The sequence below is a fragment of the Maylandia zebra genome, linkage group LG2 (assembly GCF_041146795.1).
Source record: "Maylandia zebra isolate NMK-2024a linkage group LG2, Mzebra_GT3a, whole genome shotgun sequence".
NCBI lineage: Eukaryota > Metazoa > Chordata > Actinopteri > Cichliformes > Cichlidae > Maylandia > Maylandia zebra.
In genome coordinates this window covers 41513538-41528705 of record NC_135168.1, presented here as the reverse complement: position 1 = coordinate 41528705, position 15168 = coordinate 41513538, and the positions used below count along the sequence as shown (strand labels likewise).

The 15168-nt window shown below is 43.5% G+C and overlaps 1 protein-coding gene across 1 annotated transcript in view; it reads left to right on the top strand.

The window, feature by feature from the left end:
* The window catches only part of dock2 (dedicator of cytokinesis 2), a 99391-nt gene that overhangs the window by 33703 nt on the left and 50520 nt on the right, over positions 1-15168 (top strand). Inside the window, exons 25-26 of the mRNA XM_004545436.3 lie at positions 9519-9661; positions 14914-15009. Coding sequence (XP_004545493.1) covers positions 9519-9661; positions 14914-15009 — 239 coding nt within the window. The remainder of the gene's footprint in view (positions 1-9518; positions 9662-14913; positions 15010-15168) is intronic.

Sequence of the window (15168 nt, the reverse complement as noted above, 5' to 3'; positions counted from 1 at the left end):
GGTGTGTGCTTGGAATATGTTGCGTGTCGTGCTGCAGCACCTGTGTGTATGGGTTTGTGTGATGGCTAGAAAAAGGTTAAAATTCATGTCAATGTTTGCTGCAAGACCTTGATTTCCATTTGTTTTTCAGTGTCTGCTGGCGAGACTCTCGTCCACAGCATGGTAGAACTGATTTATTGCATTGTTGCACTGTAGGCTACAACTTGCAACATGCAACTAAATCATACAGGAAACAGGAATGAATAAGCTAGAAAAAAGTTAAAATTCATCTCCGTGTTTGCCGCAAGACCCTGATTTCCATTTGTTTGTCAGTGCCTGTTGGCAAAGTTCTCTTTCACAGCATGGCTGAATTGATTTATTACGTTGTTGGAGTGTAGGCTACAACATGCGACTAAATCATACAGGACACTTGAATGTAAAATAACAGGTGTGTTTTTAAAGTGCAAGCATTGTTGCATTTACCAATGTTAGTTTTAGTCATTGTAGTCTCGCTGATTCAGTACGAAATCAACGTTTTTTTTCTCTCTCTTTCTCTTTTGCCTTTTCTTCCTCATTCCTAACATTTTTTTATTTACTTCCACCAGATGGACACAGTTTTTTTAGGTAGCAAGTAGTTTGTTTCAAGAAAACCCACCGCTGTTGGTCTGTGGGTTTGGGTTGTCTTATATGCTTTTGTATTGCGTAATCCAAGACTGACTACATGTTGCTGAGATAAGGCATAGCATCTATTACGGAACTCATTGTCCTTCTTGTGTTTGAGGACAGTTCCCATCAGCTTCGGCAATATGTTTAGAGTTGTTGTCATGCAGCAAAATGGATTTGGGAGCAGTTAAACGCATTGTGATAGCTACAAAGATGTAAAGATGTACTTACAGTCCCTAAAGGCTCAGAATTGCACAGTACTGTATTTCTATTGATTAAATGAAATACAGAGCTGGCAACGAGACAGACTGGATGATTGGTTTATAATTAATTGATTACAAACAGTAGTGACAGAGCTACAGAAGTGGAAGTGGAATAAACTGAATTAAGACACTTTGCATTAGAAACTGTATTATGGTAGAAAAGTACTCTAAGACCAATGATAATAGAAGATAGTCGTAGTCATAGACTCTTGAGGCCTTTGGGGGTTTTTTTTGCCAAGAAACTTTATCCACTAAAAATATCAGGTAGCTTAAATAAAACTTAGAAGAAAGACAGGAATGTTCCATGATATTTGATTGACTGAGACAGGACTCTTCCAGACACTCTAAACCAAGGCACAATGTACATTCCAAATTCCTTTAATTTTAAATATGTTTATATTGTCTAGGCTTTTGCCCCCTGGTAGGGTCTCCCATGGCAAATTGGCCCTGGGTGAGGGACCAGACAAAGAGCGATTCATAAGACCCTTATGAAAAGGACACCGAGGGAACAGTTTACCCTGCCCGGGATAGGGTTACCGGGGCCCCGCCCTGGAGCCAGGCCCGGGGAGGGTGCCCGAGGGCGAGCGTCTGGTGGCCGGGCCTTAGTCCATGGGGCCCGGCCGGGCACAGCCCGAAGAGGAGACATGAGCCCATCCTCCCGCAGGCCCACCACCCGCAGGAGGCGCCATAGGGGTCGGGTGCATTGTGTGCCGGGTGGCGGCCAGGAGCGGAGGCCCTGGAGGACTGACCCCCGGCTGCCAAGACTGGCAATAGGGACATGGAATGTCACCTCTCTGGTGGGGAAGGAGCCTGAGTTAGTGCGTGAGGTTGAGAGGTACCGGCTAGATATAGTCGGGCTCACCTCTACACATGGCTTGGGCTCTGGAACCAGTCTCCTGGAGAGGGGCTGGACTCTGTCTCAGTCTGGAGTTGCCCCTGGTGAGAGGCGGCGGGCTGGGGTGGGTATCCTAATATCCCCTCGGCTTGCTGCCGGTACGTTGGGGTTTTTCCCGGTGGACGAGAGGGTTTGTTCCCTGCGCCTTAGGGTCGGGGAACGGGTCCTGACTGTCATCTGCGCTTATGCGCCGAGTGGCAGTTCAGAGTACCCAGCCTTCTTAGAGTCCCTGGGGGGGGGGGTGCTGGAGGGTGCTCCACCTGGAGACTCTGTTGTCCTGCTGGGAGACTTCAATGCTCACGTGGGTAACGACAGCGAGACCTGGAGGGGCGTGATTGGGAGGAACGGCCTCCCTGATCTGAACCCGAGCGGTGCTCTGTTATTGGACTTCTGTGCTAATCACAGTTTGGCCATAACGAACACCCTGTTCGAACATAAGAGTGTCCATAAGTGCACGTGGCACCAGGACGCTCTAGGCCGTAGGTCGATGATCGATTTTGTAATCGTATCAGCAGATCTGCGACCATATGTTCTGGACACTCAGGTAAAGAGAGGGGCTGAGCTGTCAACTGATCACCACCTGGTGGTGAGTTGGATCAGGTGGCGGGGGAAGACGCTGGACAGACCTGGTGCACCTAAACGCGTAGTGAGGGTGTGCTGGGAACGTCTAGCAGAGGCCCCAGTCCGCGAGATCTTCAACGCACACCTGCGGCAGAACTTCAACAGCATTCCGAGGGAGACTGGGGACATTGAGTCCGAATGGACCATGTTCAGCGTCTCCATTGCCGAAGCTGCTGCATTGAGCTGCGGCCGCAAGGTGGTTGGTGCCTGCCGTGGTGGTAATCCCCGAACCAAATGGTGGACACCAGAGGTGAAGGGAGCCACCAGGCTGAAGAAGGAGTCCTATCGGGCTTGGTTAGCCTGTGGGACTCCGGAGGCAGCCGACAGGTATCGACAGGCCAAGCGGAATGCGGCTCGGGCAGTGGCTGAAGCAAAAACTCGGGTGTGGGAGGAGTTCGGAGAGGCCATGGAAAAAGACTTTCGGACTGCCTCGAAGAGATTCTGGCAAACCGTCAGACGTCTCAGGAGGGGAAAGCGGTGCTCTACCTGCACTGTGTATAGTGCTGGCGGAGCGCTGCTGACGTCGACTGAGAAAATTGTCAGGCGGTGGAAGGAATACTTCGAGGACCTCCTTAATCCCACTGACACGTCTTCCGAGGAGGAAGCAGAGTCTGGGGATGAGGGGAATGACCCGCCAATTTCCGGGGGCGAGGTCACTGAGGCAGTTAAACAACTCCTTGGTGGCAGAGCCCCTGGTGTTGATGAGGTCCGCCCCGAGTTCCTGAAGGCTCTGGACGTTGTAGGGCTGTCCTGGTTGACACGCCTCTGCAATGTTGCGTGGAGATCAGGGGCAGTACCTGTGGATTGGCAGACCGGGGTGGTGGTCCCCATCTTTAAGAAAGGGGACCGGAGGGTGTGTTCCAACTACAGGGGGATCACACTCCTCAGCCTCCCTGGGAAAGTCTATGCCAGGGTGCTGGAAAGGAGAGTTCGTCCGTTAGTCGAACCTCGGATACAGGAGGAACAATGCGGTTTTCGTCCTGGTCGCGGAACACTGGACCAGCTCTTTATCCTCTCCAGGATACTTGAGGGTTCATGGGAGTTTGCCCAACCAGTCTACATGTGTTTTGTGGACTTGGAGAAGGCATTCGACCGTGTCCCTCGGGGTGTCCTGTGGGAGGAGTTGCGGGAGTATGGGGTGTCTGGCCCATTGCTACGGGCCATTCGATCCCTATACAACCGTTGCAAGAGCTTGGTTCGCATTGCCGGCAATAAGTCGGACTCGTTCCTGGTGGGTGATGGGCTCCGCCAGGGCTGCCCTTTGTCTCCGGTTCTGTTCATAATTTTTATGGACAGGATTTCTAGGCGCAGCCAAGTGGCGGAGGGCTTTCGCTTTGGTGGCCTCAGAATCTCATCTCTGATCTTTGCAGATGATGTGGTTCTGTTGGCTTCATCGAGTGAGGGCCTCCAGCTCGCACTGGAACGGTTCGCAGCCGAGTGTGAAGCAGCGGGAATGAGGATCAGCACCTCCAAATCTGAGGCCATGGTTCTCAGCCGGAAAAGGGTGGAGTGCCCACTCCGGGTCGGGGATGAGTTCCTGCCCCAAGTGGAGGAGTTCAAGTATCTCGGGGTCTTGTTCGCGAGTGATGGGAGAAGGGAGCCGGAGATCGACAGACGGATTGGGGCTGCAGCTGCAGTAATGCGGACGCTGCACCGGTCCGTCGTGGTGAAGAGGGAGCTGAGTGTAAAAGCGAAGCTCTCAATTTACCGGTCGATCTACGTCCCTACCCTCACCTATGGCCACGAGCTGTGGGTAGTGACCGAAAGAACGAGATCGCGGATACAAGCGGCAGAAATGAGCTTCCTCCGAAGGGTGGCTGGCCTCTCCCTTAGAGATAGGGTGAGAAGTTCGGCCATCCGGGAGGGGCTCAGAGTAGAGCAGCTGCTGCTCCACATCGAAAGGAGCCAGCTGAGGTGGTTCGGGCATCTGACAAGGATGCCCCCTGGGCGCCTCCTGGGTGAGGTGTTCCAGGCATGTCCCACCGGGAGGAGGCCCCGGGGCAGACCCAGGACACGCTGGAGAGATTATATCTCTCGGCTGGCCTGGGAACGCCTTGGTATTCCCCCGGATAAGCTGGAGGAGGTGGCTGGGGAGAGGGAGGTCTGGGCCTCTTTGCTTAGGCTGCTGCCCCCGCGACCCGGCCCCGGACAAAGCGGATGAAGATGGATGGATGGATGGATGGATGTCTATTCTGTAAAATAGTCAGATGTCTATTCATATTAAAGTACAGAACTCACCTGCTTGCTGCTACTACTGCACATTCACCCAATGTATATACTATTATATATATATATAATGTTCTTCCTCTACCCCCCCATTTTTGCACATGTCGAGGAGCGTGTCAGGCTACATTTCACTGTGTGTTATACTTGTATAACTATGCATGTGACAAATAAAGAACCTTGAACCTGAACCTTGATTGTACCACCAATCTGAGCCTCATTAGCATAAAAGGAAGGTTTTGTAGGTATGAAGACAAACGTTTTCCTTCAGGGTCAGAGTGTTAGGTCAGAAACCTAGACAAAGTGTTTTTTTTTTAACAGTAAATAGCCATTATTTTAAATGCCCTGTTAAAGAATGGCCTAGACCTGGAGCTGCACCCCATGGTCACTGATGTTCTTACAAGACTGGAGGCCCCGAGGACCAAAATGTAGTTCAAAGAAGTCTCTGAGAGAGCTGCTGTTCAGACAGAGGCAGCAGATATTAACATTCCTGATGTTATTCCAGGCCAAGCAAGGTAAAAAAGAAATACCTGCAAAGTTAAAGGCACTGCTCTGCATCGGTGATTGAAGACTATCAGGCACACAGTCTGAAGGACCATAACTAAGGCAGCGTGTACTTCATTTATATGCTTGCATTAAAAAGTTCTATACGTGATTTGAAAAGAAAGTAAAATAAAAACAGACAATTGTCACTCACAGATCTATCAAAGGATGTCACAGAAGAGCAAGCTATTATGGTACTCTTATTTATCAGTTTTATGAATTTTAAGATGGGACATAGCTGCTGACTGAAATGGCTCTACATACACGAGCTCAGCATAGGTTTTGCAGATTTTGTTCAGGGTGTATCAAAAAGAACCATCTTATTTCAAAAGGCTATATTTCTTTTCAGCTGGGGGTAAATTTTAAAATACTTGGCTGAATATAAAGTGTTATATACAGAACTTAAGACGTTCACAAGTGCTTAGTAGTAGTAGTAGTTATAGACTGAACTGAACTTAAGAATAGTGATTTTCAGTCTAACTTTTTCACATTTTTGAAGCTTTTCAGCCTGACTTTTACTCCTTTTTTTCTTCTCCTTTTTTCCAGCTTTTGTATTTGCTTTAAACTACACTGAAAATGGACTGTGCAGTGCTTTTATGTTATTATTGGCCACTCAGTTCAATTCAATTCAGTTCAATTCAATACAATTCATTTTTATTTATATAGCGCCAAAACACAACAACATAATAATAGATGCAATCCAAGCACTCTACACTAAAAACAACACTTACCACTTTCTCTACATCACATCACATTACATCCAAGACTGTTAACTTGGATTCAACAGTTAACCGAGCATGCATTGCATGTCTTTGGACTTTGAGAGGAAACCAGACAACCCAGACAAACCCCAGGCAACCACAGGGAGAGCATGCAAACTCCAAGATTTGAACCCAGAACCTTTCTCCTGTGTGACAGTATTAATCACTGCACCATCTTTTTTTAGCTACAAGTACGTTATTTAAACAGAGATAGACTTTATTAGTTACACACTGCTCAAATTCTGGGTAAATTACTGCAGCACAAGGGCCAGGTTAATTAATTATTTAGAACAGAATAAATTACAGATGTATTAGAAAAATTAACAAAAATATATAATGTACAAATAAAAAGCCAGCATACTATACAAAACTACTCAGTGTGCTCTAAGTCGAGTTAGTCACTTCCTTTGTCCTTCACAGCACTGGGTCAGGGTTGGCTTACGCCTCAAAACTTGCTGTGTTGGTTGTGTTTCCATAATGGGACATGTCAAAGTAATGCAACACAGGTTACTCTATGAACGCCTCCCACCTCATCTTCTCGCCATTTCACGTTCTCTCCTGAGAACATGTTTCACCCAAAATATCAACTGGGTTCATTTGTTAGATCAATAAAGCAGCAGGTGGCTTTGGGGTTATTTCACCAGGGAGTAAAGTGCACAGGTCCACTGGTTTAATGTTAGATCCAAGCCAGAAGGCAGATGGATTAATTCCCAAGCCAGATCACACAACCTTTCTGCTATAAAACACAACTCATTGTTTTCGCTGTCTGAAAGGACAAAGATGATGAGTTTCTGCTTTGATGGATTAAACAGATTTAGCAGGGTTGCTAAAATGCAATGCTCACAGAATCTAAACCACCATCCTCCACCTTTCTAAAAGCCAACACAAGCCGTTAGGCCATCCTGTTTCATTTTTTGTGACACAAGCTTTTTCTTTTCTTTTTCTTTTAGCCACAAACAGACTGATTTGTAACTGCAAAACTCTGCTCTGCATCTCCAAACCTATATGCAGATTGTCTTAATGCACTCACAAACTGGAAATTATTTGTGCAAATGTTATTCATTTATTCATTAAATGCTTTACACAGCTGCAGATCTCCTTTCAGATTCAAAAATTAAATCTATTTGTTCAGATATTTTTACATATTCACTGATTTAAATATTAAATGTCTTGGCACATTCGAATATAGTGATGCACAGCAACAATACTCTTGGCTGGAGTCTCCTCCCTCCATCTTTGAGTCATTGAGGGCATTCGGTGACGCATGCATTTTCCCTTTTTGATTCCCCTTCCTCTCTTCATGTTTGTGTGATAAAGTGAGTGTTGGGATGAGGATCCACTCAGCAGGCCTATAAGGCTTAGCTCAGTTATTAATGGAACTAACGAGCATCAGCCCAAATGAGCTTTTAATGGGCTCTGTCTACCTGCAGCTACAAAGAGAGGGATGGAGTGGAGGTGGTGGGGGGGGGGGGGGGGGGGCAAAAGGATGGATGCAGAAAAGACAAGAAAGGGTGAGGTCAAAGTATTTAAGCAGAAAAATAGATAGGATCAGTTAATGTTAGATTCCAGTAGGGTGGCAGTTTTCTTAAATACCGGCAATTAATGGTTAAACATTTATTTAACTCTGACTACAAGGTGGTTTGCCTAACTTTTACTGGCTTCAAAAAGTATTAGAGGTGAATTCCTGAAGGATGCCTTCCTTAGAGGAACCTTTCCAGACATTTCTGCTGATGACCTGTGTGGGTCCAGCTTCTATTATGGACAGGCATTTCATTATCACCTTAACTATTGCTTTTTGCCCTTTGTCAGCTGAGATAGGATCAGCCCCCCTCGTGACCCTATGCAGAATAAGCAGTTAATAAAATGGATGGATGGATTTCATTATTAATGGAAATGGTTCTTTTTTCATACCTGTGAAGGGATCATTGGTTTTAGTTCACTTTGGTACACTATCAAATTCAACTTAGGAACTTGAGACTCATTACTTCCTCCTCATAGCTTTTGCATAATAAAAGTTGGGTTGTTTTTTTTTTTGCTTTTTCAAATTAATTCAGGTAAACTTGCCTCATGACCTCTAAATAATTTTAGGTCTGTCATTCATATGGTGAAGTCAGGCTCAGGCTACAGAACTTCTTCATTTAGGTACTAAATGCCAAGGTTCAGCAACATTGGCTCACAGTGAGAAAATCCCAAATTAAGTTCATTTTCCTGTTGCTTCACCCTTGACAATACAAAGGCTTAATGCTACAGTTGGTCTCTAGGCACTCCACAATAGCAGCTCTGAGAACTTAAAAGAAGTTGAATGTCGACCATATATTTCCATACAAGGTTCTTATCTGCATACCTGTGTGTAGTAAAAGCAAGTTTTCCGAGGCATAGCAATGAATTTTAAGGTGAATCACCTTACTATTTAATTCAGTAAAATCTTTGCAAATTCATTGAAAAGCTGGAATGACATTTTAAAGTCTGTCTTCTATTAGTCTAAAACAGGCTGTGAAGTCTGTAAAGAACATGGTCCAAATCCACAGTAGAATTTCATGTCTTCACACTTTGGCCTTTCTTCTTTCTTTCTGTCAGGTTTCAAGAAAGTTGATCTTTTAGTTTCTGTGTAATCCTGATAGAAAAATGTGGCTGGTTGCTCATGGGAAATAACTGGTTTGATCCTTTAATAGTCAGTACTTGTATTTATCTGTTACAGCATTCTTGGTCCTGCCTTCGGCCTCACCATTAAAACATCAAAAGGCAGAAAATTTGTATTTTCTAGCAGGACAACTACCCACCAAGTTTACTGACAAATTGCATCCTTGAATAATCTTAGACTAATAGATTTCAAGAAAATGTGTTGTTTACTGCTTTGTTAAGTGTAGTAAAAACTTGTTTTATTTATTCACATTTCTTTTTGCTTCACTTTCTACTGCAATACATTGCTACTTTTGTAGTTCCCTATAAATCCCAAAATGACTTTGAACAACTGCCAGAGAAGAGCTGCGAGAGATGTATGATTAGGCACAGATGTGAGTGCATACTGTTATAAGACTAGTGACTGTTTTTAATGCTCTTGCTGCTCAAATGTTGGTAAATTTAATGTGTTTAATTCATTCCATTGTATTTGGAATCAAAGATTTGGATTCGTCAGAAAAATGGGAAAGAGAAAATAATAGTTCGGTGATTGATGTGTTGACTGTATCTAACAAAGCAGTGCACTGAACTGTAAATCGACACTTGATTGATATCACTCCACTGTTCAGTCTGGGGTGAGGTTTGAATTTCTTCTCCATGGTCCAGTGGCATCATTACTCATTGCTGTGTGGCTGCAGCAGTCTCCACAGGTGTTTGATTGGTTTTTCAGAGAGGAATAACACTGAAGTAAATTTTTATGGTCTGTCTTTTGATATATATAAATGTAAACAGTTTAAAACTCCAAAGGACTAAATTTTTAACAATCTTCCTGCCATATCCTGCATTATGCTGATTTTCCTTTATGTTTTCTGTTGCTTTAAACTATCTGTCTTTGGCCACCGTGTTTAGTGTTGTGCTCTTACTTATACTCTTTGCCTTTTGTTCCTACAGAATGCCGTGATGTGTTGTTACCCCTGATGTTGCGGGAGCTGAGTGGGGCACTGGTCACAATGGCTGACGGCCCACACGATGAGAGGAAAAACAGTTTGGAGCTCCTCAACAACATCCTCGAAGTCCTCAGCAGGAACAATGTGGTGAGACACAACGCAACCATTTATATAAAACACTGATCTCATCTCTCATTTGTGGAGAGGATTAAGGGTACAGTTAATTTAATCTTTATGCAGCTGGTCTTTTCCCACACTTGTTGTTCTGTGTGACTTCGTATACAGCCAAGTCCCACAGCCACAAGCCATTACAGAGCTTTTTCTGTCCAATCTCTCTACATTGCCACTCGCTTCCCTGTTTTCTTGTTTCTTTCATTTTGATGATTTCTGTGTAATTGTAGCAAATATGCTGTAGCAATAATTACCCTTCATAACAGCAGTCCCAGTTTCCCACAGATACAATCAAATGTCAGTGGGAAACAAAAATCAGATCCTAATTTCACTCAAGTGACTTGACCTAATCTTTGGAACCATCAATAACTCCAGAGTTTATGTAGAGACAATAAACATATATCGAATGGTGAAAGGTCAGGCAGAAATGTACAATCTTCATTTATAGTAAAGATTGTTTTAGGCCAAGCAGACAGTTCAGCAGAATCTGATGAGACACTGAACCTACGGGGTATCATTTTGTCGGAAAATTCGTCTATCTTACCTCCATCATCTTTGCAGAAATGTGAGTGTAAAAATGATCCAGTCCACAGATTAGATGAAATTTCCTTTGTCTCTTTTTACTGGATCTCCTCGCTAATTGGATAAATTGAAACTAGCCTGGAGCTCTGTTTCATCCCAGTTGAATCTACAGAAAAACCATAAGCTGTTTTGTCTCCAGCCATCCTCTCATGTAATGAAGCTAGCCTTGACTAGGGATGGGTATCGTTTAGGTTTTATCCGATACCGGTGCCAAATCGGTACTTTTGAAACGGTGCCGGTGCTTAAACGGTGCTCAAACCGGTGCTTAAAGAATGGAGAACACAAAATTGGTCCAAAAACCTCTCATGTTCAGCTGTTTTTTGTAAAAAGATAACAATGTTAGCCTTTTCTGCAGCTATGGGGCATATATGGTATCACTCTTGGCTGGAAGCAGTGCTTAAACAATGGAAAAAACACAAACTTTGTCCAAAAACCTCTCATGTTCAGCTGTTTCCCTCTTTTTCTTTGGTCATTTTAGCCTTTTTGGCCAGGGTGAAGGGAGTATCTGCCATCAAACAAGAAGACAGCCGCATGTAGCTATGATGATGTTTGCTAGTTCACCTTACATGCATTAATGTAATAACGTGGTTAGCCTACTCAACGTAAATTACACGAACAACATTAAGCTACTCACGCAGAGAAGAACGGCTGCTGCTGCCATCATCATCCATCATCATTTCTGCTACACTGGCAGGGCTAGGAGGCAGGACTCTCCTCTTCGTGTTTTTGGGTATGTTGCTAACTCCGGGTCCGATAACAGGCACCACACCGCAGTAGATGCGCTCGGTGTGAGGTCTCGCAGCAAGCTATCAAATACAGCGCATTTCTTGGTTTTTGAAAAAAAAAACGCTCTGCGTCGCCAGGTGTTTCATCGGATTCGAGGTGTTACCTCCTTTGACAGTATCAGCTTAAAGCACTTGTTGCAGGCTGCTGAGTTTGCATCTTTTGCTGTGAAGTACAGCCAGACTGTTGACCGCTTCACTTTGGGCATTTTTAATCTGTAGCTCTGCATAAAAGAACGTACGTACCTAGCCCCGCCTACTATCCTCGGAAACGTAAAATGATTGGCTAGAAGTGTATCACAGCTCAGGAAAAAAAAGCACCGAAATAAAGCACCGAAATGTGCGCTGCTTTTCGGTCTGGTTACTACCGTTTATGTCAGAATCGGTGCCATCATGGCACCGGACACCGATACCCATCCCTAGCCTTGACCAATTAGAATTTATTTGATTTTGGTTCGCACGTGTTGCTGCATGTTTGTATGTTGAAACAAAATGCAGTTAGCTCTTTAGTTTAACACTTAATACTGTATAAACACGCAGACGCACACACACATACATAAATGTAAAACAAATAGATCACCAGCATCTAGCTCAAGGCTTTTTAATTGCTTCTGCAAGTTGTTGACAGCATGCCGAGTCTTTGAAGTGAAGGTATGCCTTTTTTGGCTCTATTTATTTGGATGAGCTAATGAAGCATGTGCCAGTGGAAGACAGATAGTGAGAGAAGAGAGCAAGTTAATGAATGAAGTGGAGTGGAGTGAATTTGATGAGATGAATTTGCGGTGGTTGAGATATGAAAACAAATGCAGGTGGTGACAGAGTGTTGAAAGGACATCACAAGTTGAAATTCGGTCTTGTCTGGATCACAAAACCAGTGACGCACAGCCTCATAGCGTTTTTCCATCAAACTACACAAGGACAAAAAAGTTTGCTATAGAATGACGTTATTGTTTGAGGCTGAGCACTGTTTATGGGCATGCAGAGAGGCTGAACAAACAATATGAAAACAGAGGATTAACAACTAAACACACAGTGATTTCATAGATAATGTGTCAACTGTGTTTTACAATGAAAAAATAGTCATGGGAGACAGAAAACAGGTGCAAGATCTAAGAAAAACAACAGAAGTAGAGGAGGAAGAGGTGATAGGAGATGAGTTTTGCCTCCTCTCTACTTTTCTGCTCCTTGTCTCCTTTGTTTTTCACCCTTCTGTCTTCCTCGCTCTGGGTGGTACCTGATTAAATTGTCACACAACAGATGTCTTCGAACCAAAGAGAGGGGGAGAAATACAGGTTGAGGAGTGGAGATAGAAGAGAAGATGTCACTATAGACATATGCTCATATCTCTGGAAGAGTTTGCATTGAATGTATTCACAAGTAACTTTTGTATATGATAATGTTGCTTTTTTCTGTTCTATAACGGCAAATCAGTGTTTTCAGTTTATATCTAGTTGCTCGGGGAGAAGATAAACCAGCTGGCTACAGTTGGAGATAAACAGAAATGAAACTTCAGAAGAAGAAAGGAGCATTTGTGACTCTCATCTTTCAGCTTCCTGTTCTGAGAAACCCTTTCCAGGGGACCAAAATACCTACAGTGAGCTAAAAAGATTTAAGCTTATTTAGGATCCACAGCTGTGCCTCAGTTTTACTATATGAGTGTGTGTGAGGTAGATGGAAATAGTATGCAAGATGACATACACACATTTAGACAGTTGTTTATTTTGTCTATGTCCTCTGGCTGTGAGTCAGCGCATTTCATGTGATACAATCATATCTACCTGATTCTCATCAGACCCTGCTGCCATCAGGCCATTGCACATGCACACAGCTGCACTGATAAAACTTTGAAGCTGACTTGTTTAATTTTTTTACCTTCCTCTGTTATTTTTGTACCCTCCCTCTTCTTTTCATGCATTGCTGAACGCCTCATACAGGAATATACACACAAAATAAACACACACGTACACAAACAAACTGACACACACACTGGGACTAACAAGGGCTTAAAAACACACACACACACACAGATGCACCCTGCAGTATTAGTACTAAGGTGTGTCTGAATGTAGCCGATGCTTCATTGGTGAGTTACTACCCCCAGGCAAGTCTGAGTCAGCGTCCATTGACCGCCTTTACTGTGGCAGAGTGTGCTTGTGTGTGTCCCTGTTTTTCTTTTTTCCCTGTGCACATGCACTGGATCCATAATGAGATTAGATATTTTACATATACATATATGCTTTCAAGAGATGCCTTTTTCCTGTTTGGTATGCATTTCTCTTAACTTGCAGTCTGAAGGTTTTTTTTCTGTACACAGTAATAGATGGGCATAGTTTCACTCTCCCATAAGCAAGCTTATGGGAGAATCTGGAAAGTACAGCAAGCTATACACGCATGCACACACACACACACACACACACACACACACACACACACACACGATAGATCACATATCTGAAGGTCCATCTACTTTTCTACAGTAAGACACTCAAAAATATTATTGTGTGCGCGCGCGCGTGTGTGTGTGCGCGCGCGCGCGCACACACACACACACACGTGAACTAGTGAATGAGACTTAGCAAATGTCATTCGACTCCAGCTGCTTGTGTCAAGAACGTCTGTCAATCAACACAACCGCGCCCCTAACTCAATTATCCAGGTGGATGAGTTTTTAAAAAATGACCCCACTCAGAGTTGGTGTAAAGGAGGAAATATCCATAGAGGCCCAAACTGATTTTTTTATGTTTTTTTCAGGCTGTAAATATTCTTTTTAATGCTGCAAAGTTTGACTGGGAGTCTAGAGAAAGCCTCGAGTTGCACTGCAGTTTTTGCTACTTCATTTTTTTTTGCACTCATCATTAAAAATCACCCTCCAGAATGTATATATTTCATGAAGTGTATATAAAGTAAAATGTACACTGAGAGTTGAATAATTTGTGCTATCTGAAGTGCTTTTATGATAATATGTATAGATGTATAGATGTAAGGCTGTGTTTAAGTTAAGTAATATTATTTTTCAAGGTCAGAAATGACCCTGCAAGTCCAGCTGCAGTTAGTCCACTGAATAAAATAGGAACAAGACCAATTAAAGGAGAGCTGACATTACTGTGACACTTTGAATCGAGTCAGTTTAATATTTAGGCTTTGAGCTTTTTGTTCTTTAAACCTGCAGACTTTCTCTAAGGTTTAAACAGGCATCTGACCTGAACAGGTCTGGGCACAGAGATCAACTCTTAAAAACATTTTATCCCCTTTGTTTAATTCTGGAAGGATAAAAGAAAAAGAAACATGGCAGGGGAGTGGCTTCAAAGGGAATGGAAATATAGGAATAGGAAAGTAGGTCTGCACTGAAAAAGTCTACATTCACGTGTCAAAAATCCTTTTGCAGTTCATTCATCTACACTGAGGATGATTAAGTAAATGTCCTGGTGAGGCATTTCAGAAAAGTTAAAAGACTTTAAACTTTTATATTCAGAAAACATTTTTTCTCTTTCTTCAAGTGTTTGGTCCACCGTGCATTCAGAACCATAGCCATGATTTGTACTCTGCAATTCTGGCTGTTTTCACGCTCAGCATAGTTAATTCAAGGGCAGAACACCTACACAGATAAAATGCTCAAGTAATCTTAAGTTTTGTAAAGAGAAGAAGTTCTGGGGTATCCCCACAAGTAGTACTAAAGTTATGCCTGAGTGAATAATGTTTGAAAAGGGCAGGAGCTGCTCTGCATCTGTCTGTGTATCTATTTTTTTTCTTTTGATCTGAGAAAATCTAACAATCTCCTGTGTATCTCTGTGTTTTTCTCCATATCCCTCTCTCTGTGCTTCTCTTTCCCCTCCACCATACACCTATACTCTGACTTGCTATCAGGGGGACACCTTCCAACATATCCAAGACATTGTAGTATCTCTGCTACGGGTCATCAACCAGACAGTCATCACCATGGGTCGAGAGCACGCTCTGATTGTAAGTACTTTACAAGTAGGACATATGGTGGACTCTTTAAAACCTTCTGTCTTGCGTCCTTGACATATTTTCCCTGCTGATACCATGTTTATCAAAAAGGATTTGCAAGAAAGCACCTTAATTTACTCCGCTATGGTATTCAGTTTGTTTTTGAAACAC